The 26,261-nt window shown below is 39.3% G+C and overlaps 1 protein-coding gene across 5 annotated transcripts in view; it reads left to right on the top strand.

Moving 5' to 3' along the window:
- LOC137634253 (fasciclin-2-like) overlaps positions 1–26,261 on the top strand; it is a 114,402-nt gene that overhangs the window by 33,690 nt on the left and 54,451 nt on the right. For all 5 annotated transcript variants that reach the window (XM_068366531.1, XM_068366532.1, XM_068366533.1 and 2 more), the window contains exons 3-6: positions 6,481–6,629; positions 6,861–6,995; positions 9,447–10,065; positions 25,213–25,418. In XM_068366531.1, coding sequence (XP_068222632.1) covers positions 6,481–6,629; positions 6,861–6,995; positions 9,447–10,065; positions 25,213–25,418 — 1,109 coding nt within the window. The remainder of the gene's footprint in view (positions 1–6,480; positions 6,630–6,860; positions 6,996–9,446; positions 10,066–25,212; positions 25,419–26,261) is intronic.

Here is a 26,261-nt window from a genome sequence, read left to right as displayed (position 1 = left end):
ATTATTATTATTATTATTATTATTATTATTATTACTTGCTTAGCTACAACCCTAGTTGGAAAAGCAGGATGCTATAAGCTCAGGGGCTCCAACAGGGAAAATAGTTCTTTTAAGAAGAGCAACAACATTAAAATAAATATCACTTTATAAACTATGAAATCTTTAACAAAACAAGAGGAAGAGAAACTAGATAGAAGTGTGCCCGAGTTTACCCTCAAGCAAGAGAACTCTAACCCAAGACAGTGGAAGACCATGGTACAGAGGCTATGGCACTACCCAAGATTAGAGAACAATGGTTTGATTATGGAGTGTCCTTCTCCTAGAAGAGCTTCTTACCATAGCTAAAGAGTCTCTTCTACCCTTACAAAGAGGAAAGTGGCCACTGAACAATTACAGTGCAGTAAGAAGAATTGTTTGGTAATCTCAGTTTTTCATGTAGAGAAAGGGAGGGCACTAAAGGTTTAAAGGTCGCTCATGAATGGCAAAGGCAAGGGACAGTGTGGGGCGGTTACATTGCCCTAACAAGCAGGACAATGCCCTAGAGACTGACCATGTATGATCAGCGTCCAAGCCTCCTCTCCACCCAAGCTATGACCAGGGAGGGCCAGGCAATGGCTGCTGATGACTCAGCAGATACACTTATAGGCTCCACCAAACCCTCCAGCCTTAGCTCAAAAGTATGGTAAGGTTGCGCACACAAAGGAACTAATGAGTTTCAGCGGGACTCGAACCCCCGACTGGCAAACACCAGGCAGAGACGTTACCAATGGCCTCCCAGGTCCTATCGCCGAACTATGTGGCTGAAGTTCATAAATCAAAAAAAACAATCCAGATAAAATCGAAAGGTTATGAGAAGGTCATATTACTTTGAGGTTTTTATACAGTTTCTTCATAATATTAAATGGTATTTTTATTTAATCCCAATTAGGTAGTATTACTTCATTTGTTTTAGAGAGACTCTCTCTCTCTCTCTCTCTCTCTCTCTCTCTCTCTCTCTCTCTCTCTCTCTCTCTGTATATATATATATATATATATATATATATATATATATATATATATATATATATATATATATATATATATATATATATATATATATACAGTATATATATATGTATATATACAGAGAGAGAGAGAGAGAGAGAGAGAGAGAGAGAGAGAGAGGATGTATATGCTGTAAACAATGATTATATGCAAATTGATAAAATCCAAGTGTAATAAGATACAGGGCATGTATTGAACTTGGAATACATAATTGCAAACAAAATTGCTTCTAGTAAATAATGACATGCACTATCATTAAACATGAATCACTGTCAGTGTTTAAATTATGTATTTGGCCTTTTGATGAAACATGCTATCATTAAACATTAGTCACTATCCGCTGTGATTAACGAGCATATTATTATTTATTATTATTATTATTATTATTATTATTATTATTATTATTGTTATTACTACTACTTAATAAGCTATAATCCTAGTTGGAAAAGCAGGATGCTATAAGCCCAAGGGCCCCAACATTGAAAATAGCCCAGTGAGGAAGGGAAACAAGGAAAAATAAAATCTTATAAGAACAGTAACATTAAAATAAATATTTCCTATACAAACTATAAAACCTTTAACTAAACAAGAAGCAGAGAAATTAGATAGAATAGTGTGCCCGAGTGTACCCTCAAGCAAGAGAACTCTAACCCAAGACAATGAAAGACCATGGTACAGAGGCTATGGCGCTACCCAAGACTAGAGAACAATGGTTTGATTTGGGAGTTTCCTTCTCCTAGAAGAGCTGCTTACCATAGCGCATCTATTTCAGAAGTTTACTTAAATAAGTCACACGTCCAAGTAATTGATAACATTAAAGATGTTGTAGGCTTTAAATTATACATACCCATTGAAGGTAGACGAAAGATAGAAAGGTAAGGATAATAATAATAATAATAAGAATAGGGAAGTGGGGAATATGGGGAAAGGAAGTGTACCCCTGGATACCATCCAGTTTATAGCTCAAAAGAGGTACTCGGGATGGGAAAGATTAAGGAAATATGGAGAAAGAGAAGTACAGGAGAAGAATAAAAGAGAGGGGCAGACCCTCTTGCGATATTAGGGAATTGGTATTAAGGTAAGGATTAAAATACAAACTTAAGTAGGATATATTTTACTACTGCCTCTCCAGTTTCCAGCAGAAATTAAGGATTATATTAGTATTTTTATTTATATTTTTATCCTTTACAGTTATTTGCTATACTTACATATATTTTTATAATAATTTATTATTTGATTTTTGTAATAACGTTTGCTTATTTTGTTCCGTAAATTAGACTCTCATGTTTTCGGTAGAGGGATTAGCTTTGAAATATAACCATTTTAATACAGACTTATGAAGTGATTACGTGTTAATGCGTCATCTACTAAAACTAGCCTGTGACAGTCAAAATTATCGTTTTGGTCATATTTGTCCGAGTGTGATGTATTGGTGTCAGAAATTTAAAATCTATTACGATTTTAAGCATTTATATTTTATAACTTTTTAAAGTGTTTTCTTTAGTATAAATATTGGGGTATGCGGGTGAAGGAAAACCTGGACTAGAATTACACGTGATGAAATCTTAAATAACAAAGTTTGAACAATCGCATGGTGTGTCATATTGCATGAAGACTTGAGCTGGTGAGTATAGCGATATTTAGCGGGAACTCGGCAATGAAAGAATGATTACTGGCTGGGATCTGACCTGGATATATATATATATATATATATATATATATATACACATACATACATACAGTATATATATACATATATATATATATATATATATATATATATACTGTATATATATATATATATATATATATATATATATATATATATACTGTATATATATACACTATATACACATACAGTGTATATTTATATATACACAGACATATATATAAAATATTCCCATACGAAATATGTTAATCTTCTAGGCACAAATGTAATGCATCATGCGTAGCAAACAAAGTAATGCTTAATTTGGTGAAAATACCATTAGATCGAATCCAGATGTAATCGAAGCATGATAGTTTATGCAGTTACAAAATATATACTAATAGAGAACCGATTAAAGATGAATGTAGTTAACTCTAAAGCCCTGTCCACACTATCGTGCATGCCCGACGGGCAAACAGTGATACCAGACCACAATAGTTAGTAAGAATGAGGGTTAATGACGTCAGAAGCGGGAAAACCACAGACAGGGATCTGGCATCATATAGTGTTGCCAGATCCCTAACTTTAGTTTAACCGCTTCTGATATCACCAACCCTCATTTTCACTAACTACCGTGGCCTGGTATCACTGTTTGCCCGTCGGGCATGCTCAATCGTGTGGACAGGGCTTAAGGAATGTCTAGCGTTTAAAGATTACATGCATGGGCTATCTGGCTTTATTCGGGCGCACAACAATATGTGAAAGTGACGAAAAGAGTTTTGATTTAAAAAGACTAACTTATATAATGAACATATTTCTACAGCTCAGTGGCAAAGGAGACTCTAGTAAGCGCTTTCACCTAAAATCTCTAGGAATTCGAATGTTGGCCAGATAGCAAATTGATTGATATGTCTGTATGATAGAAGTGGCAGGATAGATTGTCGCTTTAGTCAGCATTTATATCCTATGTGCATTGTGACTCATTGCATCCTGGGAATTGATTCTGAGAATTCTGTGCTACACATATCTATTATACTGTATATACACACATAAATCACTATATATATATATATATATATATATATATATATATATATATACATATATATAAATATATATATATATATATATATACATATATATATATATATATATATATATATATATATATATATATATATATATACATATATATATATATATATATATATATATATATATATATATAGAAATAAGAAAATCTGACAGAAATTTCACAATGTCCTCTAATATAGTATTATGTCAAATACACTTGGGTAATTTTTACATTATTTTTCCTCTAAGGAAGCTCACTCTTCAGTAATTTCAATTAGAAATATATTACAGAATAAACTTATTATCTGTTACAAGTGACTGGTAAATTATTCTTACATCCATTTTTGTAACCACTTTGAAGGAGGAATTTTGCCGCCGACATCTTTTAGTTTTTTAAATATAATCTCGTTTGCCAATTATTATTACCAATCAATTTAAACCAGTTGTGGATGAATCTGTTCTCTTAATAATAGGAAGTTGTGGTGGAATGGGTTTACGGTAGACAATGTTATAGGTTGTGCTCAAAGCCAAACTCCCTCTGTAGTATTTTAGTTTAAAGTTTTACAGCCTCTGCAATTTCATTTAATTGGACAATTGTATGTGATAAAATGTATTGTGTTTTAGTCAATATCATTTCGTTTTGCATTGGCTAGTATTTCAAAAATAATTTGTTATATTAAGGGAATTATTATTATTGAAATTTGAGTACACATTCATTTGGAACCAACAAAAGGGGTCATTTGGTTGCTAAAAAAATAATCTTTTAAATATCAATAGATATTGGGGTAAACAAGTTAAAGAAAAAAGGATTTACAGTACATACATGCTTAACTGCAGAAAATATCCCTTGCGTAGCTTTATATTTGCTCTTAGACTTTTGAGTATCTACAGTACATCCATCAAAGTTTAAAGAAGGCAGGAACAGTTGTTATCTATAGAATAAGACATTTATGTTCTGAATGAATTACCATTATATGCATTATAGAACTGTTGATATTTCAAAAGAGTTGGCTGAACATTCTAATTCTTGAGGTGAAGTCTCTGAAAGTGATAGATGAAGTTCTCTTCTCTGTGGAATGCCCAATGGCACCAAGGTTAATAATGAAACAACCTTCTATACTAACACTACACAACTCTGAAGGGAAACGAATATGATTCACCCAACTTTTATTAATGGAGCCCGTTCCATAGACCTTAATATGGTAATCATTTATTGTCTTAATTCACACTCGTGCTGAATTGCAATTTTTTTTTTTAATTGTAGCGGCTGTTCTGCATTTTTTCAAGTACTCCCATATTCCTCTTACCCTCCTTGCCATTTGTCAGTGTCAGTACAGGGTGTGTTACCCCTTAGCCATCCGGTTAGTTCAAAATAAGGGCTATTATTTATATGTGATTTTTTCTTAACTCCCATTATTTTATAGTACTCGAAATGCTAGAGGACGTTTGATTGATGGATTTTTCATTCTATTTAAGATTGATAGAAGTCTGATTTTCTATATTTCCAGTCACCTGTTACAGAATATGGGATGTTTGTCCTGGTCATGCTTTAAGGAGTTGGGATTATATCCTTCAGTTGCAGACGACAGGATCTGTAAAAAATTCCATTCTTGAATTTTACAATTATACATTATTTTACATTAATGTAGGAAATAGGACTTTGAAGTGCATAGGAAATGTACTAATGGGTTATGTAGTTATGATTTTTTTATATTTATTTTTTCTTGGTAATAATTATTTCACTTAAGCTCTTTTATTTATGTAGTGAAAGAATTCTCAGATAATACCTTTGCTCATGAGTGCATTTTGTTGTTAAGTAAGATTGTTTTTACATAATATGAAATTGGCCATATATATTAGATACCTGTGTTGAGGAGTAATTATATGAAGTGCATTTTTTTTGCCTGATTGAAGTATTAAATTTAGATATTAACGATTCGTGGAAATTAAATTTATCTACAATCTTCTTCTTCTGTCATCCTGACAAAGACAAATATTTAATCCCATTTAATGAAAATATCATTGAGTACTTTGAGCAAGAAAAATAAATTTTTGTTCATACACATAATTTTGCTTATAAGTGATACTGTATTTATTATTTTATCAACTGTGCTGCTGCTGTATATCTTCTCTGATCAGTTCTGGTGTCATGTGCTAAGTGCTTTCAATCAGAAGCGGTGTTTTTCTTTGCTTTCGTATTTTCGATGGTTAAAACTATCCTTGTGCTTGAAAAGCCCTTCATGTGTATTACAGTACAGTCACCGTGTTAGCTGCAGTTTTCATTTTATGTGAAACTTTGTATTGTTTTTATGTATTTAGCCTTTTGTATTTCCATAAAGGTTTTGAATTTAATCCATCAAAATGAAAGTATGTCGTAATTTTCAGAACTATAGTTGAAAAGAATTCATAGCCGTTATCCGCTTATCCCATCCGGGACATTGTGAGCAAAACCTTTTGTTAAATTAGCCGATAAAAATTGCCAATTACAGAATTACATAAGCAGTACAGTTTCAAGTTTCATGATTTTTATTAATAAAATTGATTTCTAGATCCACGTTGTTCCCTTGGTTATAATTATTTAGCCTTCATAACATACTGTACTCGTATTTACTTAAGGCACATAGGACCAGAAAATATATGATAATTCTTAAATGTATGTATATATAAGGCAACATTGTCCATTTTTTTAAATTTTGTTCTGTGCATTATCTTAGGATCATAACCATGGAAGGCATTGGAGGTCCTGGAAAACTGGATTTGATGATCACTAAACTTCAAGATAAAGATACTGGTATCTACAACTGTACTGCCACGTATGCAGGCAACCAGAAGTTGAGTGCAGAAATAATGGTGGAAGCCTTTCGTAAGTGACCTGTAAACTAGCTTGCAAGAGATAATAATAAAACTTGTTTATTTTCTAACATATTTTTATAAGTGCTACAGTCGTTTAAGATATTTTTTTGTTATTCAGTTTGAAGGTGTGTAACATAACTTTCTGTTTAAATTTGAGTAAAATAAAGTCTTGCCACATCATGTTATTTCAACTTTACAATACTCTTGTGGGTGGAATTAAACATTATTCTCTCACTTTTAGTGGACATTGACTTCGGTGACACGCCAGTTCATCAGACACCCTTTATTGACACCGAAAGCAAAATTCGTTGCACTCCTGTGGCAAAGCCAGCTCCACGAGTTGACTGGCTCAAGGACAGCACTCCTCTGAGAAATGGTATGTATGATACAATTTTATGATATTAATGAGTTCAGAGTGTCCCATGTTATTTCTTGCAGATTTTCATTTGACTTACAGTTCCATCCGAGAAAATTTGATCTGGGAAAGAAGAGAAGGAATTTATTTTTTGTCTGTTTACTGTAAAGAAATCAATTTTCTCAAGGATTAGTTTTGGAGATTTTCAATTCTTGGTTACAACAGTTTTTTGTGTCCTATCCCAATCATTCAGTAGCGCTCTTTGAATTTTATTTCGAGATGTTGGTTTTTAGGAGAATAATATAGATTTTACTTTGCTTGTCCTGATTATTTTAGCAAAGTTTTTATTTAAAGTCACATTTTAATTCCATATTTAGTATATACAGGTTTTATCTTGGTTCTTAGTATTGTCATGGTAGTCTATTGGATTCTTCTCTCATCATTATACTGGTGTCTTAAGGAAATTTATTGTTCCATTTGTCTCCACTTTCCTATCTTGTCACTTTTATTTTAACATTATTGGTGAATGACTGGTGAGTATGTGACTAAAAGAGCAAAACTACTACTACTACTACTACTACTACTACTACTACTACTACTAAGAATGGTCAGAATTATGAAAAATCTTATACAACATGCCAGATTGTTAATGCCTAGATCAGGAGTAAGAAATTTAATAGATCACAATTTTTGTCAAAGAAAATGAGATAAAGAGTCAGCAGTTGAAGACCAGAAAGGAGAAAAATACTTGAGACAAGTTAGAATGAATAATTAAAACATTTCTGCTGCATAGATTGATCACCAAAAAACTTTGACTCTTAATTAGCCATTTTTTGTGCTTTCAATAATCACACTTAAAATTCTAGATGAGTGTTATGTAGTTAAAGAAACATTATCAATGTAAAGGTCTGGATGTTGAGGAGTCACTTCCCTCGACCTACTTACAATCATGCTTTGAGTTTTGTTGTGTTTAAATTCATTCCTCATAATTTGCACCATACAGTACACTAATTTCAGCTAGATCTCTGTTATGGGATTCAGCAACCCTAGATCTACATTCAGGAGACTGAATTGATGCTAAGAGAGTAGCATCATTTACCTATGCAATGAGCTTGTTAACTAGGCCAAACCTCATAATATGCGTATAAAGTAAGGAAAGTAATGAGCCAAGAGCACTATTCTGAGGAATACCAGATATTACATCCCTATACTCACTATGGTGCCCATCTACTGTATATCTGCTCTTTGTAATGCACTATTTAGATTCAATAATGATGCTAAGGAAAGAGATACCTACTCCAATCCTAACAGAGTTTGAAAACAAGGGCCTCGTGATTAACATGGTCAAAAGCAACTCTAAAATCAAAGCCAATCATACTAACTTCCTGACCACAGCATTAGAAATTGTGAGAAGGGCATCACATGCTCCAAGGCCCTTGCAAAAGCCAAACTGCATACCTATTCAGACATTTTGCTAAAAGTCATTAAAAAGATTAGATAATATTGGAGTACTATAATGGAAATAAGGCTGTAATCAGCAGAGCTGTAGCTATCAAAAACACATTTACCTATTACATTAATATTACCAATTCTCCAACAAGTGCTAAAAGAACTTATTGTACTTTTGGTTCTGATTCCTATCCAGTACTCTAAAAACTGATTTTTTATTTTCTTTTTTTAAAAAGCTGTTATATTTCTTCCTCCTATTGAGGAATACTCTGTTGCTGGATTTTGTCTCATTTGTGAAATTAGAACTTCTCTGGAAACTTGGTTTTACTAGGGACAACTTTATTATTTCATATAATCGATTTATTAGTGTAGCGCAAAGAAAGAACCAAAGTGGTTTTACAGATTGAAAAAATTGTCTTCCCCCATTTCTTTGTAGTTTTGTGAATGATTTAGAACACTTACTGAGCAATTAGATCATCGAGCAATTTTGTTTTGAGTAGAAAATTTCAGTCATTTCTTGAAACTTGTCTGTAATCTGCTTAATAACCTTACAGCCACAGATCACATCTTATGGTTTTGGCTTTTGGTGATGAGTTCAATCTTTGGTTGTTATAGTTTAGTTGTTTTTTTCACATTTCAAGACATTGATGCTAACTAGAATATAAGAAGTCTTTTAAACATTCACAATTTAGTGTTAAGCTACTATTCCTCTCATCTTCCTTCTGTCTCCTTTTTCTTGTTTCAGCACAAATTTAATTTGGATATATTGTGGCTGTATATGCAGGCACTGATTGCCAGGGACATCTGTTACTATTTCAAGTTACAATCCCCCAAGTTACGGTTGGGCTATGTGCTTGAACCCTTAACAATCGATTTTACAAGTGATTATTTTGAGTATCAATTCAGACATTTGATTTAATTACTTTCTTGTGAATGTTGATCATAAATTTTAAATTCACTCTTGTTAATTGATTTAATATTTTTTGTAATATAAGTTACTGAATATTTGTATTTCTTTCACAGATGAAAACCACATAATTCAACAAGACGGTGTATTAATTAAACAGGTGACCACAGATGATGAAGGTATTTATAGATGCCGTGCTCGTGTGCCCGAAATTGGGTCTATTGATTACAAAGACATTCGGGTTGAGGTATATATACCTCCAAAAATCGATGAGCCCCCTAAAAATGCAACTGGGGTTGAAAAAGAAACTGTGACATTTATGTGTAATGCTAAGGGTAAACCTTCTCCAATTTACTCATGGGTCAACAAAGATAATGAGCCTTTAGAAGATCGGGAAGGTTATTTTGTTGATCCAGAGAAAGGTATTCTAACCATCATGGAACTAAAACCTGAACTTGGAGGTACATATAGGTGTACTGCTAAGAATGCCGCAGGTGAGGACACAGCTAAGGCTACTCTCTTGGTACGCACTAAGCCAAAGGTGGAAACATTCCTTAACATCACTCAAGCCGTTGATCTTAATGCAGAGATGAGATGTGTTGCCACAGGTAGCCCTCTTCCCAAGATTATATTTAAGAAGGAAAGTAATGATGATTCATTCCAAGATGGTATCAATGCTGATGACAGAATAGAAGTAGAACAAGATGAAGATGATGAGGGACGAAGAGTTGGAATGTAAGTAAAATCTCATGAAGTCTTTCCGTATTTTTATATTTTGGTTTTTATCAATCCATTTTCAAATATGGCAATTAGATTTAGAGTACCAGTAATTTAACTTCCAAACTACTGTATAAAGTTTTGGAATACCTATACAGTGTACATTATAACCGCTCGTGAATATAACTGTTTAGGTATTTTATTTACTGTACACAATACTATTCTTACCGATCGAGTTTCTTTCATGCAACTATTTTCAGGAACTTTGTGTTTTCTCATATAAAAAACTTAATATCCCCTTAATAATGGAACCCAAGTCAAAGTGCACTGCCAAACAAATGGCTAATCATAGCTATCTTGTGGTTTCAGTCTCAGTCGTGTGATGTCTCTTGACCAGTTATTTATTTTCATTTTGGAATTAAGATTTAGAAGTCTTTCAAATAGTCAAACCCTCAGCCATTTGAAGATAACACGTTGAATGGTTATGGCTTTAATGTTGTGTTTATAGGTTCATTTGCACAGTTTAAAAAAGGCTGTTCTTTAAAGGTTATAACAAGATTGTGAGTTATTGCGCTTACACTAATGTAGTACCCGGCCTATTTTCAAAGCAGTAATGCGCTTCCATGTGAAGTACAGAACTGTATGGCATAGTACTGTTCAAGTAGTATTCGAATAAAATGTGAGTGGTGGTTCATATAGTACAGTACCACCATGTAAGACTATCAGCCTTCCTTTTCAGCTCTAGAACTCTTTGATTATGGTTTGGTGGGATTGTTCATTGCTGCCAGATGTGTGATGAAGCAAAACAAACATAAAATATTGCTATCTAGATTCAGACATAAACAGTGAATAGCTTACATTACATACTGACACACACTATTCTGCCTCTCTCAAATAGATGATCAAAGTTTGGTTTTTGGAAGCAAGTATAATCTCAAATATGGTTTCTACATTGTAGGCTCTGAGAATTTGGCTATGGTGTGTTGAACTCATGTTATTCTTTATGTGCTGTTTGTAGGGCTGTGGCACCTGCTAAGGCAAATTTTGCGGTGCAATCATTTCCACGGTGATTGCAACAATTCCAATTGCTGGTGTCATCCAATGCGCTGGTCTTGCTCACCCCATATAATTTCTGAACTCTCTTGGTTTAAAATCATAACTACCCTAACACTTACTACTACTTCAAAATTTTTTAGTTATGTGGCCATTGTATTTTGAAGCAGGTGCGAGATATACTACCCCTTTCCAGAGTGAGTTTTATCATCCATCCATCCATATACCAAGGCACTTCCCCCAATTTTGGGGGGTAGCCAACACCAACAATGAAACAAAACAAAAAGGGGACCTCTACTCTCTATGTTCCTTCAGCCTAATCAGGGACTCAACCGAGTTCAGCTGGTACTGCTAGGGTGCCACAGCCCAACCTCCCACATTTCCACCACAGATGAAGCTTCATAATGCTGACTCCCCTACTGCTGCTACCTCCGCGGTCATCTAAGGCACCGGAGGAAGCAGCAGGGCCTACTGGAACTGCGTCACAATCGCTCGCCATTCATTCCTATTTCTAGCACGCTCTCTTGCCTCTCTCACATCTATCCTCCTATCACCCAGAGCTTTCTTCACACCATCCATCCACCCAAACCTTGGCCTTCCTCTTGTACTTCTCCCATCAACTCTTGCATTCATCACCTTCTTTAGCAGACAACCATTTTCCATTTTCTCAACATGGCCAAACCACCTCAACACATTCATGGGGGTTGTTAATAAAAATTTCTATTACAGATGAATGAAGCAAAGCCAAGTGTGTCCAGGTTGGATGTGATAACTGCGTACCCTAATTGGGGTCACTGTTATGATCTTAGAATGATTACAAGTTCTTTTAATATTTAAACTGAATAATTCCAACAACAACCAAATAAGATATGGGAAATTAATATAAAAAGAAACTCATAAAAAACACATGTTTATTCATAACTTATAAAGAAAGTCAGTTTCTTCAAGTACTTTAACTGACAAATCAAATCGATCAAGACAATAGAAAAGTGGAACAGTCAGTAAGGTAAAAATACTTAAGGACTATTGAGTAGTTTTATGTAGCTGCTAGGATGATACTGGTATAGAGGCTTCAGGCTTGAGAATGCTGCCAAAAGGTGGCTGAAGTTCCGGTGAAACTGGCATGATGACTTTGGATTGGAAGACGTCACAGAAACGGTGGCATCAAATTGCGACATCAGAAGACTGCTCCAAGAATTCAATGATAGTTTAGAACTAAAACCAGGATTCAAGCAGTTTTGGCTACTTCTCATCGCAAGCAGGGAGGCTGGCTGCTTCAATTTGTCTCTTCTTATCAGCCATAACAGGATTTTGGTGACAGGTGTTTTTCGTCCAAAGGAAATGTTTGAAACTGGCTCTTATCAGACTTCTGGTCTTCTCTGCTTCTTATCTTATCAGGACATGGTTCTTATATGGTTCAGACATAGTTCCTCCCCTGTCCTATGTCCTGTCCTATCTCCTCTGGACATCTCTTTTTGAAGTTTATATACCCATGTATAGGTGGAGCTAATTACGATGAACAGTCGTCATTTCCATATAAGGTGTTTTTTAACAATTCTATGTTTGCTTGGTTTCCTCAAAAATGCTCACTTCGATCACGCCATAGAAACTTCTAGAACAAATTTTGATGCAATCGGGACCTCTTGTTAAGCCATAACAAATGTGCGGCACGTGTTCACCCGTCATAACATTTTTCATAAAAAGGGATATCCCTCAAGATTCAGTTTCTCAAAATTAGCTGGCTCTACTTATTAAAGCGATGACATCTTGTTTCAAACAAGACGGTTCCTTTATCGCTGCAGGCACTCTTCATCGAGGCTCGGTTTGTTTCTAAAAGGCTGATAATAGTGAGGTGATGACAAGGTTGACCAAACACTGGGGGGATTGAATCTCGTCTCGCTGCTCATCCTTTGAGAATGTGTACGTTTCTCTGTTTTTATAATATTTTCCTTAAATGATATTGTATCTACTTGTAAGTCATGGGTGTTATTGCTTGCATACTGACTGTTTCAAGGATTGGGGCACGGCATTGGACCTGAAAATTGCTATATTTGTTTGCAGTAGATCCATTCTGCTCAGAATAGGAATTCACTGACAGAGGACTTGAGAGCGAAAGCTGCTTTTCTCCTTTCAGTGTGGGTGAAAGGATTTGCTAAAATCACGGGGCCTGCTGGGATCTCAAGATTCTCATTCGCCCTAAATTACCAGATCTTGCAGTTAGGTATTTGGAGGTAGGGTTGTGGTTGGCAAGGCACCTTTCTAGGTTATAGATTATGAATCTGTGAGCAACCTAGATTCTGCAGAGGAGGAGACTTTACAGCAGACTGTTTTTTTTAGGGGATGCATCGGTCTTTTTGAAGACGTATCCCTCAGGAGACACCGTGATGACTGCCTTACTTTCTAGATCTGATTTCGTACAGTGTTCCACTAAGCAGGTTACCAGTTCTCTCGGATTTGGTATGCTTGAGTCTCCCATGGACGTCTCGGTTATAGCTAGGATAGTTGAGGTTTTGATCCTCTTCGTCTACAGTCAGCTCACTCAAGGTGCTGCCTTTGCAGATAGTTTCGGCCTCTTGTCTACTCCTTTTACCTCCAGCCTAGGGGTTTGGCTGTGGCTGGGAACTTTGGGTTACAAGCTTTCTAGGAAGGCTCCAGGGTGAACTCTTCCTGCTGTTAATGTTATGTTTGGTATTACAGTATTCTGTTGATCAAGACCAATTGTATAATATAGACTATTGGTTTTATCTGAAAGCAGCACCTAAGTGTCTTTTATTTACTATAGAGGTTACTCTGTATATACTACATACTGCTGTTACCTTGGAAGTTAAGTAATCTGTCGATCAAAACTTATTTTTTGGTACAGACCAGTGCTTTTGTCTGAAAGCATCACCTAAGTGTATTTTGTATATTTTTGAGATACTGTATCTCTGGATTTATTACAAGCGAGTGTAGATCAAGATGTAAAGATTGAACACTAAAGATTATATAAAGTAAAACATGCTTGATACAAAATTTTTGCAGTTTAGTCTATAAAATGTGTTCAGGTAAAACCTCTTTAATACCAATGTACTGTATTGCACTTAGTGATATTTTGTAAAATTGTAAATTCTCTTTAGATACTCTATGTAATAAACGGATTTTGAGCGAAGCGAAAAATCTATTTTTGGGTAAGATGGCCATGTCGTCCTGATGGAAGTTCCTTAAAGGCAGCTTCCTAGGGTATATTACAACTACGGCGATATTCCCAGAGAATTTACCTTAAGGTACCCAGAATTCTAACTCCTGGAGCGAGTATCCCTAAAAAAAACCTTAGGGATATCGTAAATATCAGTGGACGTGTTCTTGACACGCCTCATAGCAATCTATACCCCGAATAGAGTTAACACTTCGTAGGGGTCAAATGGCAAGAAAACGAAAACGAGAAAGAAAAGGGGAGAGCCGTTCGTAAGGCCCTCTCTTCTCCCGTTTCGTAAGCGTGCCCTGCGCCGATTCTGGCGCCAACTGCATTCCTTGTAGCGAAACACGAGGTGCTACAGATACTGTATGTAGGGAGGGGTCCTACGGCCCTTTCATAGAAAGGGAAGGGCGGGTCCATCAGGACGACATGGCCATCTTACCCAAAAATAGATTTTTCGCTTCGCTCAAAATCCGTTTTTTGGGCTCAAGCCATGTCGTCCTGATGGAAGTATACCAGAGCATTACTGTATCTGTGGATTCTCAAAATGTGCCGTACTCCTCAGAAGTATTTCCCCCAGTCGACGCGACCTAGAGACCTAAGATGTTACCGTCATACATCTTTTCAACTAATCATAAACCATGATAGAGCTTCCTGCCCCCAACAGGGAAGAGTCTTACTAGACTCTGGGAAAGTCTCGAAGAGTACATATATCTAAGTATGAACCCCAGGCAAGCGAGTATAGTGGTCTCACCCCATACTGGGTAAAGCGAAGTTCGAAAAGAATCACTGTGTCAATATGAAATATCGACCAGTCCTCCGCTCAAAACACGTATTGGACAAAGGTTCATATCCGCTTAGGAGGAAACTCGTAAATCCGCCACCAACCCTTTATGGGATGGAGTCCTCCAGCTAAGGGGAAGCATAAACCAATGCAATATTAGCTTGCATAAGGAAACATTCTATTAGAATTATCCCCGGGTAAATATACATAGAATGAATGCTCACAGGTGAAGGAGACGCAAGGTTCTCAAGAACCAGTTTATTGACAGACAATAAACAAACATGTTAACCACACTCATATATATATATATATATATCTATATATAAGAGGAGGATAACTAAAACTTTAAGCATAAGTATGATAGTAAACAGCAACTTGTTTGTCTGAAAGAAAAAACATTGGAGCCACTTTTAAGATACCAAAGTATCAAGTCAAAAGTCTGTTTTACTAATCAGTCACATTAGCGTTAGAAACGCTCGGCACGCATGTTTGCACTTATGCTGGGTTCACCTTTGAAAGTGGAACAGTCAACGTGGGTCACCCAGTACCCTCACATAGTTTGTAGTACAACATGTGACTACATACTCACCCTGGAATTAATTGTCCCAATTAAGCTACTGTTCCTCGCAGAGTTAAACAGCAGGGTTAACGACGCAACCCACTGCCACCACAGAACCTCTTAGTTGCTGCACTTGCTTCGCATAGTGACGAAAGAACACTGGAAGACTTCCAGCCAGTGTACGAACGAAGATGTCCAAAATCCCTACAACTAAAGAAGTTTAAGGATGAAGCAACTTTCCTCGGATCATGACCTGTGGGTGAACAGTCAGGATCCGCTCTGCGAATAAGATATGTGATTTTCGCCCTGAGTTATTTCAGTAATAGATTTTGATCCTGACGTTTCTCCCCTGGCCAGATGGCCATCCTTGAAGTCTGAAGTTCTACGAAGATAGACCTTTAGGCATTCTACTGGACATAGAGATGCATCTTCTTTCAGAGGGCAGATTCTTCAGGGACCCCACCTGATGGTGGGTAACTCGTTCTTGGTGAGAAACGTAGGATCCGGAAATAGGTTCAGTTCACCCATCCAGGAACTGAACACGACCTTCCTCTCTCGAGAGGGGTATGATCTCACTAACCCTGGCCCCGGACGCGAGTGCAAAAAGGAGGATAACTTATGGGTCAAATCCTTTAACGCACACTCCTTATTGTTCAACAGTGAAGCAACATGAAGAACTTTTCTAAAGACCATGAATTGGGCTTTGGAGGTGCTAAAGGTCTGAGCCTAGCGCAGGCTTTCGGAACTTTTATAAAAGATCTCGTTAGCGAGGTCGACCTGGAAGGCATATAGAATGGGTCTTGTGAAAGCAGGCCTACATGATAAAATCGTGTTAGTTACCGATCCATAACCAAGGAGATGGATGAAGAAAGACAAGCAGAAGTCCGTCGTGATCTCCTGCGGAATCTTCGTCTGACAAGGGCTACCCATTCTCTCCAAGATGACTCATATTGCCTTATAAAAGGTTTGCACTTATAATCCTCTAGGAAGTCCATGCTGGCTTTCGAAATCCCGAAACACTTTCTCACCTGTTAAGGAAAGAAATCATGAGCTGCTGGGTCCGGGTTTTCTGTGATGAAGCGCAGACAATTGACTTCTGGACTCACTGGGTCAGAACTGGATCTGGTAGCGGTCGAAACTCCAATCGTAGTTCCAATGCCAGAGGGAACCCCACACTGTTCGGTCATTTGTGGGCCGCTACTGCCGCTACTCCCTTAAATGATCTCAGTTTGTTGAGGACCCTCAACAGAAGGTTGTAAGGAGGGAACAGATAAATCCTGAACCATCTGCTCCAGTCGAGGGACATCGCGTCCACTGCTTCCGCCAAGGGGTCCTCGTACGGGGACACATACAGGGGCAACTTCTTGTTGTCTTTCGTCGCAAAGAGGTCTAGCCGCAGTTCTGGGACTTGACTCAGAATGAAGGAGAATGGTCCTGCGTCTAGGGACCATTCCGACTCTATCGGTGTGAACCTGGATAGAGCGTCCGCTGTCACATTGCGGACTCCTTAAAGGTGAACTGCTGACAGGTACCATTTCTTCTTCCCCCAAATCGGAAGATGGCCAACATCACCTGGTTGAGAGGTGGCGACCTTGATCCTTGTCGATTCAAGCATCTCACAACTCCCCCGCTGTCCAGCACCAACCTAATGTGGATCGAGCGATGCGGGGAGACTTTCTTTAAGGAAAGAAGGACTGTCATAGTCTCTCGAAAATGACTGTGAGGGGTCTTGAATAGACTGGACCAAGACCTTTGGGCCTTTTTCTGATGAGAGTGAACTCCCTATCCCTCCTTCGAGGCGTCAGAGTGACTCATCACCGACGGGGGAGGTGGATGAAGAAGAACCGACTTCCTAAGGAGTCTGGTTTGGGACCAAGGCCTGAGAAGAGTATTTCGACGAAGCGGAACTGGTCTTCTCAGATCTCTTCGCGCATCTGATGCATAACTACTCCAATCTCCGGTTGCATCCTTTAGCTGTGCTCTTAGCACCGGGTCTGTCACCGAAGTAAACTGGAGAGACCCCAGTACACTCTCCAGTTCGCATCTGATATCCATACGGAATCTCGAAGTCTCTTGACAGAACCAGCTATCTCCTTTCTTTTCTCCGCCATGACGGAGAAAACGGTGTGACATTAGGTCCCAGTGGATTCACACCCACCGGAACTTAGAGATGGAGGAAGTTGAGACTTTTCCTGTTGATCTTGAAGCCTAGATAATCTAGGAAATGGATCACATACAGGGAAGCTTGCAAGCATTCTGTCCTGGGTGCTGCCCACCCCAGCCAAAATCCAGGTAGGCTACCACCTGAATTCCCTTTAGGCGTAATTGACTGAGAACTACGTTCGCAAGCATCGTGAAAATCCTTGGGGCTATTTTAAGCCCGAGAGGCATGGCTTTGAAGATGTATAGTCTTCGTTGTAGCCTTAACCTTGGGTAGGAGGGGAATCGACAATAGATTGGCGTCTGACAAAACTATGGAGGCGGTAAATGCCCTCTTGGGCAGTAAGGTCCTTATGTGTTGTATTGTTAGCATCTTGAACCTGTAGTTCGCTATGAACCTGTTAAGTGGTGACAAGTCCAGAATGACTCCGAGTTTTCCGAGTCTTTCTTGGGAACACAAAACAGCCTCCCTTGGAATTAGATGGACTTTACCCTTCGGATCACTTTTCCTCTAACAGTTCATGAATGAACTCCTCCAGAACGGGGGTGGAGTATCGGAAAAACGCCGAAGGTATGGGGATGGAGTGCTGTACCAGCTCCAGCCCAGTCCCTTCTTGAGTAGGCTGTGGACCCAGGGATCGAAGGTCCACCGATCCCAAAAGCGTTGGAGACTCCCTTCTACCAATATCATCTCGCTCGGACTGTTGTCCTGAGGTCTTGCCTCTCTGACCTCGACCACCCATGAAACCCCTTCTCCTTGAGGGGCGCCTAGACGAAATTCTGGCTGCTCCTCTAGGCTTGTTCGACAGGCAGTTGACTGACCTTCGAACGATGGGTTGAATGCCGGAGACTGTGTCGACACGAATTGGGGAACCCACTGAAGTGTGGTCGGGGTTTTTGCCACCATCTGGGGCACTGAGGGCATCAGCAAATGCCGTTGCTGCTGATGTCTACTTGGCTTAGCTGGCCGAGAAAGTATCCTAATCCTTTTAGTCTTCCTCCAAGGTTGGGGACCCCATCCGGGGAAGAATTTCTCTTGGTAGACAGGCCCCACTCCTGGAGAAGATTTCTATCGTCCGTGGCGGCCCTATCAACCTTTTTGACCGACTCACTAGGAAAAAGGTCTTTGTCCCAACTGTTGGAGGAGATTAGTTTCCTTGGCTCGTGCCTCATCGTAGCCCGGGCGAACACGAATTCCCTACAGGTTCTCTTCGCCCTGACGGAGCTGTAGAGATCCTTCGTCACAGTGGCCAGATGAGTCTTGATCACAACCATGAACGTTTCATGGACCTTGGGATCACTTGTCATCGTCTCAAACGTGGACTGAAGAGACAAAGAGGCAGCCAGTCTTTCTTTTGTCTAGAGATCTCTCCGCAAAAGAAAGCCAGACAGCTTAGAGAGGATCTCGCCGAACCGGCATCCGGCAAAATCCGCCTCCCACATCTGGACTGAGAAGGTAAGATGGACGTCCTTCCAGTCCTTGTTTTGCTTACTAAATCTTCCTTTCTAAAGGCCAGCAACAAGGGTTTACACTCCACCAGGGAGGGGAAAGGCTTGCCAGCCTCGACTGTTTTCAAAACCGCCGCAAACCCTTTCAGCGAAAAAAGGGGGAAGGCTGTGGCAGGAGAGGACACAAAGGAAGGGAGCCTCTTACTCAAATACAGCTACCTTTGAGTTCATGAAGCCCCTCTCTTTCATCGAAGAAGAAAGCAAGGCATGAGCCTAGCATGGTCTATCACTACGACCTCCTTCGGCTCTGTCTCTTCCTTTGAAGCTGGTACCTCCTTCCACCGGACCTAGCAGTCCGGATGTGCCCCTGCAGTTACAATGCAGCTGCCTTCCCATTCTTCTCCCTCTGCCTTTGTTGGATCAAGCCAACAATGGAGGGAGGGCCTGCTCTACTGCGAGAGCAGATGATGTTGAGGGAGCAGGTTCAAGGACCTGAACCGGAGCAGCCGACCTCTCTCGGCCTCTTCCGCTACCTTGTCCGGAGCTCGAACTTCATCCTGGCCTTCTGCCAAGAGGTCTTCCTCCAGACGTTCGGACACGTCTGGCATCCTGTCGTCCAACTGGATGCTAAGCAAGGCGACCGTGACTTCAGCATCCACGGGATCTGAATTAAGGGGACCTCCTCTTGAGGTTGGGGAATCACTGTAACAGTTGATGCCCTAGGAAAAGAAAGCCCTCATCTTCTCATTTGGAAGATAAGGTCCAGAGGTAATCTTCTGAAAGCCCCTCACCCAGGTACGAAGCTTTTCCCTAGCTATATCCCTTGAATCCACCGTTGTAGGGGAGACGAAAACGGATTTTGAGCGAAGCGAAAAGAAAAAACCTCAATAGATAGGTTAGTGCTTATGAAACATACCTGGGGAACCCAATACCGGAGAACATCCGTGGAGACAGCGCATGCCACACGCCTCCTTCAGAACCATGTCCGCAGAAGCCCTACTGCGGACGTTGCAGAAATACATCCGCACTACGGATGGTCCTCCTGTAAAGAGAAAAAATTTCCATGAGTATCAAGTGAACTACGTATCACTGGATATGCACAGTAGCATAACAAAACGGAAAGACACATCCTTGTATTTCCCGCACACCCAATTGTTGTAGCCTTCCAAATCATAAAATCGTATAGTTAATCTATGCCAGATTAACCAATGGAAAATTTCCAAAGGAAGAAGGTGTAGCCCCCCCTAAGGAATGATTTTAAAATACCGGATAGTAGACAAGAAAGAACTCACTTTCTTATCTGTAAGGCCAACAACAACGGGTCGTGCAAGACCACAAAGAATAAGGAAAAGACACATACTTGTGAATCCCCCACAATCACCTGTGGAAGCCCACCAGCCATTAAAATCAAATGGTTAGTCTTTGCTAGAATAACCAAAGATCATATTTCCCGAGGGAAATTAGGTGTAGCTCACACCTAAGGTAAGATTTTACCATTCTGGCTAAAGATGAAAAGAGTTCTCTTTTCATCCCTGTAAGGCAACACCAAGTAACTGCACAAGGCAACACAAGTAAGTTAGAAAAGACAGTGTTGTAACCTACTATATCATGTTCTCCCTTGGTAGAAGACACTAAACAGGGAAGAACTGATACAGTACATGAGGGTGGTGTGCCGGCCGGCTCTTGCCGGTCAGCACCCCCACCCCTTTTTCCAAAGGTAGGCCTCAAGTATGCAACTTAGGATCACCCAGACGGGGGAGAACTCCAGTTCCTATGCCTGAACCGGTCGGTAGTGGTTGCCGGTCCATAGCTACCCGGTTGGCACCCAGCTGCCGGCCATCACTCTTAGTAGCCGGCCAACCGAGTGATGTAGCAGGCCGGCCCGGCAGCGGTGAGTAAACCCTGCCGGCTGGCATCCACCCCAGGTAGCGCCCGGCTGCCGGCCGCCACTCAAAGCGGCCGGCAGGTGAGCAAGGAGACCGGCCAGCAAAGGCATAAGACCACCGCCGACCGACAGCAAGAGAACTAGCGAACACCCCCCTACCGACGGCCGGCCACTAGGCCGGCAGACGGCAAGGACAACACAAGAGAAGACAACAGAATGGGTGCCGGGCTAAGAGGCTATGTACCTCCGCGCCCGACACCCGAAAGAGTGCCGAGAGGAAGGGGAGACACTAAGTCAAGCTTCCTAACCACTGCTTACTGAAACTACAGACGGCAGCGGTTGAAGGACCAAGGAAGGACCGGGCAGCACTCAAAGGATAGGGCCTCTGCCGGTCGGCACTCTCTGCCGGCCGACAGGGGACCACGTCAGCTCCCCACCCCAACCTATGCTAGGTACGGATGTGAGACGACTGACACAAAGGAAACGGAAAAATAGAAGGGAAGGACAGAGGGTCCTGTCCAACCTTGCCTTGGTTAAGGATCATTCCAAACTAAGAAAGCTCATCTCAGCCAGAGAGATCCAGGGAGGGAGGCCGGCCCTACTGGCTGCCTCCCTAAAACCAAGGCAAGGAAGGAATTGCTATTCCGGAAAGGGAACATCTCCCGAACCCGGAACAGCAAAGAGGACAAGTCTGAGGGGTCACCGAGCGAAGGGATCATAATTACCGAAACCTTCCAAGGTGAATCAAGGAGGATAAACCTCCTATGCCCGTGTCAGGCAGCAAGGGAGACTCTGCCCCACGCTAGACCAACACGGACTCAGACTAATACACTGCTGTACTGTCCCCCTCTGAACCAATTCAGTTGGAGCAGGAAGGTACAGTACTACTCCAGCATAGTTATATTTGAAAATTAATTCAAACAAACCACTAGAGTTAAGCCTAAGGCTTAAACAGAGGGAAAGGGTTTGCCCCTTCCCCGAAGAGAAGGGAGCAAACGGGGAAACAGATAATATTATCAAGACCTAAGACAACCTAGCCTAGGCACTAAGAGAATCGATTACCTAAATCACCGAAACTCACTCCAATACTATCTTGGAAATTACTCGAAAAGGGCTGTATGTATAACGTTGCCTAACGCTTTAAGCAATAAAAATCACACTTGGAAGACTAATTATCATGCAGGAAGTACAAGGACCAATAACTAGGCTACGAAGACTAGTGTTGGTCAGCCTAGGCAAAACTTTCGCCAGGCGCACTACTAACGCATCATAACAGAATTCCTAATAAAGCTAAGCAGCTAAATATTAAAGCGCAGGGGGCTGGGAACGTCGCTCTTGCTAACCAATAAATCCTATTCTAGCGAGCGACAGCGTCCAAGACGCCTCCAGCAGGCAACAGCTCTTGTATCAAAGATAACTCTTTAAATACTTTAATTTTAAACAAGAGCCTACATTTATACATAAAAGAAATAGTACTCAACTTATCCGAAGCAGAAGAAGTTGGAGAAAGCATAATATGAGAGTAAATCCAAGATTTGGTAGAAACACAGGAAAAAACACCGAGTTGTAAAGCTACGCAAAAAGGAATGCAGATGGCGCCAGAATCGGCGCAGGGCACGCTTACGAAACGGGAGAAGAGAGGGCCTTACGAACGGCTCTCCCCTTTTCTTTCTCGTTTTCGTTTTCTTGCCATTTGACCCCTACGAAGTGTTAACTCTATTCGGGGTATAGATTGCTATGAGGCGTGTCAAGAATACGTCCACTGATATTTACGATATCCCTAAGGTTTTTTTTAGGGATACTCGCTCCAGGAGTTAGAATTCTGGGTACCTTAAGGTAAATTCTCTGGGAATATCGCCGTAGTTGTAATATACCCTAGGAAGCTGCCTTTAAGGAACTTCCATCAGGACGACATGGCTTGAGCCCAAAAAAGTATATTTTTGTAAGCCATCTGTATTGTTTAAATATTTAGACTTTTTTTTTGGTATAACTCTGCTACCACCTTGAGTCTGATCATTATTATTCTTTAAACTATGTATTTAAGTCTTAGACCTGAAGAACTCTTAAAGTAGAGCATTTTAGAAATTTAGTTTCTGACACGTAAAACCACTCAAAAAATCTAACACTCGCTTCTCATATGGGCAGTTCTTAAAATGTGATTTTTTAAAAAAATTTTCATGTGTTAAGGTTTAGACAAATGCTTGTCTGCTACAGGGGACTTCCTCTCACCCAAGGAAGACTTCCCATATAAATGACGAGAGTTTGTATTGTCTTAGGAAGTAGCTATATATTTTAATTTGTATTTTTCCCTGTGATGCATACTTGCAAAATTAACTTTTAGAAACAATACATGTGCACACTCCACACAGTAATGGCCAAAATTCAAAGGGAGGACAAATGCTCTAATAAGCAAACAATCTAGAGATGGTCCGATTAGTAGCGGACGACTGGAGAAACTGAAGAGACAAAGAGGCTGGTGCATCAGTTACCACTTCCCCTGAGAATGCTTTTTCCTATACTAACATCATGTGTTTATTTGAGGGGAGAGAATGGGAAAATTTTAAAGTTTTATGGGTAAAGAACAATTAAACTAATTTTCTCGAGAAGAAGCAATATGAACATCATGTGAGCACAGTAATAAAAAAAAAATTTAAATTCAGTTTTTGTTTTCAAATTGTCTATTTCAATAATGTTATGTCCTCTCTTGTTAAAAGCTTCTTCATATCTGCTCACAAGGAAGTGGATTCAGTTCAGATGAAGAACTGTTGGGGCTCATGATATTAAAAATGTAGCTACCTCTTTATTTTTAGAGGAATCTTTCTTTGGAAAAGATTTTTAGCAGCTTAGTAGCAAACGAAATTGACGTTCTCTAAGCATTATCCTAAAGAGTCCTGGTTTCTTTATCAAAATTGCACGAGATTAATTGTTGCAGTAGCTGCTGGTCATATCGTCTAATAAAAGTTGGTTAGTTTTATTGATTGTATATGTTCAGTTGATTTTAGTGTTAGTTTTTTTCTATTTGGAATTTGTAGTGTTGGGTAAAATATATTATTAAGCAATAAAATGGTGTAGGAATAAAATCTTGAATATAAAGTTTTAACAAGCTTTATATTCAAGATACTTTTCTATAGTTAGTTGACTTGGAACTGAGTTTAGGGTATTAAATTAGTTTATTACTTTAGGACTGTGAATTTTATATCTCTCTCCTTCACTGCCCACCTCAATCATAGTGTGGGACTTAGCAATATGACATCAGGGGAGGCTCATAGGAATAAATAGAATTTGGATAATGAATTTTGTTACTCCTATACTCTCCTGTTGTTCATGAATATGATGTACTGTACATGGTCACTGTCCTCCCCATTGACTAATGATGTCAAGAGAATAGGAGATTTGTTTCGACTTTGAGTCTGAAAGACAAAAGCTGGTACAGTACAGTGTACTTACGCCCGGGTTTGGTTATTGTCATTACCCATTAGATAGCAAGGTTGGTAGCGTCGCGGATCTCTATTATAGAGGTCCCGAGTTCGGTCCCCGCCAGGGACGCGAATACCATGAGACCTTCTACCGGGGGTACTCCCACGTGGCGCCTGGGGGGGAGGTTAGAGGGGACTAGTGATAGTCCCTGCTGGCTAATGGTCGCCCGAGGAGGACGATTTAAATCGTCTCTGTGGAGACCTAAAACCCGCAACTTTAACTTTTTTTTTTTTTTTTAGTGTACAGTACTAGAAGCCTAGAGGCCCAGGTCTATTGAAAGGAAAGAAAATGGAAAATATTTAGTTTTTATTTGTAAACGTCGATATAAGCCAAGTGTAGAGCTTGAAGTGATATGAACATCGAGTATAGAAATAACAAATTTTAGTATTAGAATAAAATTTGATGGTTATTATAGAACTCCCTTATAGAATAAAGAACATTTTAAATTTGGAATATATTGAAGATTAATTACATTAAGAAATGCTGCTTAAATATGTTTCTGCTTTTATATCTGTTTACAGTAATTATAACAGTGTAAGGGTTTTAATAATTTGTCACTCAGTTTTTGTCTTAAACTTGGAATTTTCTGTCTTTAGTTTGATTGGTGACTTTTTATTTTTTAGTTTGAAGATCAGAGGTGTTCACCGAAGTGATGATGGTCTATATACCTGTACAGCTGATTCAGAAGGAGGCGTTACTCAGGTTTGGGGTCATATAACAGTGGAATTCCCACCTACTTTCCAAGATGAAGTGAAGACGGAAGAGTGGACTTGGGAACAAGCACCTGTTAATCTTACTTGTCTTGCAACTGCCATTCCAAATGCAACGAGTAAGGAAATTCTTATGTCCTTATATGTATTACTTTTTTTTATACAATTGTTTCATACCTTTACAAATTTTATTATTCTGTAGAAATGTGAAACTTCCTTTTCAGCTTGAATGTTATCTTTTTACTTAGCATTTCACAAATAAGGCTTTGCACTATGACCTTTCAGGCTCTTTAGTGAATTGTACATAAATATTTCTAACCTTTCTTTGTTACAGTTTTCATGAATTTGAAAAAAAAATATCTGAGAAACTAACCAATTATAACTTTTTCAAATCAGTAACCCAAGGAGTTTACCATTGTGCCATGTAATATATACCAGAGTGATAAATAAGATAAATCTAATTGAAGATCTTCAAGTTCCCTATTATTGGTAGAGTAAATTTGTATCATATTTTCACTTTATTACTCTTATGTTCTCTTGCTGTGGAATACTGTTAATAGGTCATTTAAATTTTGTGTGAGGTAGCAAATGTCCCTTAGGAAAATTTCATGGCATGATTCTGTACCTACCGGGTAAATATGTTTGTGACTATGAAGTATAATTGAGAGTTGTTTGCAAACTATTTCTGTTTCTAATTTTTCACCAAACTAACAAAACTTATGTTATTTATCATGGATATTCTTTCAGCAAAGCTGGAAGGTAGCCAATTAGACATTTTGATGCAAGGTGGCAACCCTAACCAGACACTGGGTAGGGGGTTGCTAGGGGTACCAGCCACCTGTATATACAGTATACAAACAGGCCAGTGAACTACCTGTAGTCACTTTTTTTCTTTAGCTTCTATAGAGCAGTTGTCTTCTCTCTCTCCTCCTCGAGGTTGCCATAGACAGTGACAAAAATTG

The sequence above is a fragment of the Palaemon carinicauda genome, chromosome 44, assembly GCF_036898095.1.
Source record: "Palaemon carinicauda isolate YSFRI2023 chromosome 44, ASM3689809v2, whole genome shotgun sequence".
Lineage (NCBI taxonomy): Eukaryota > Metazoa > Arthropoda > Malacostraca > Decapoda > Palaemonidae > Palaemon > Palaemon carinicauda.
This window is presented reverse-complemented; position numbering and strand designations above follow the sequence as displayed.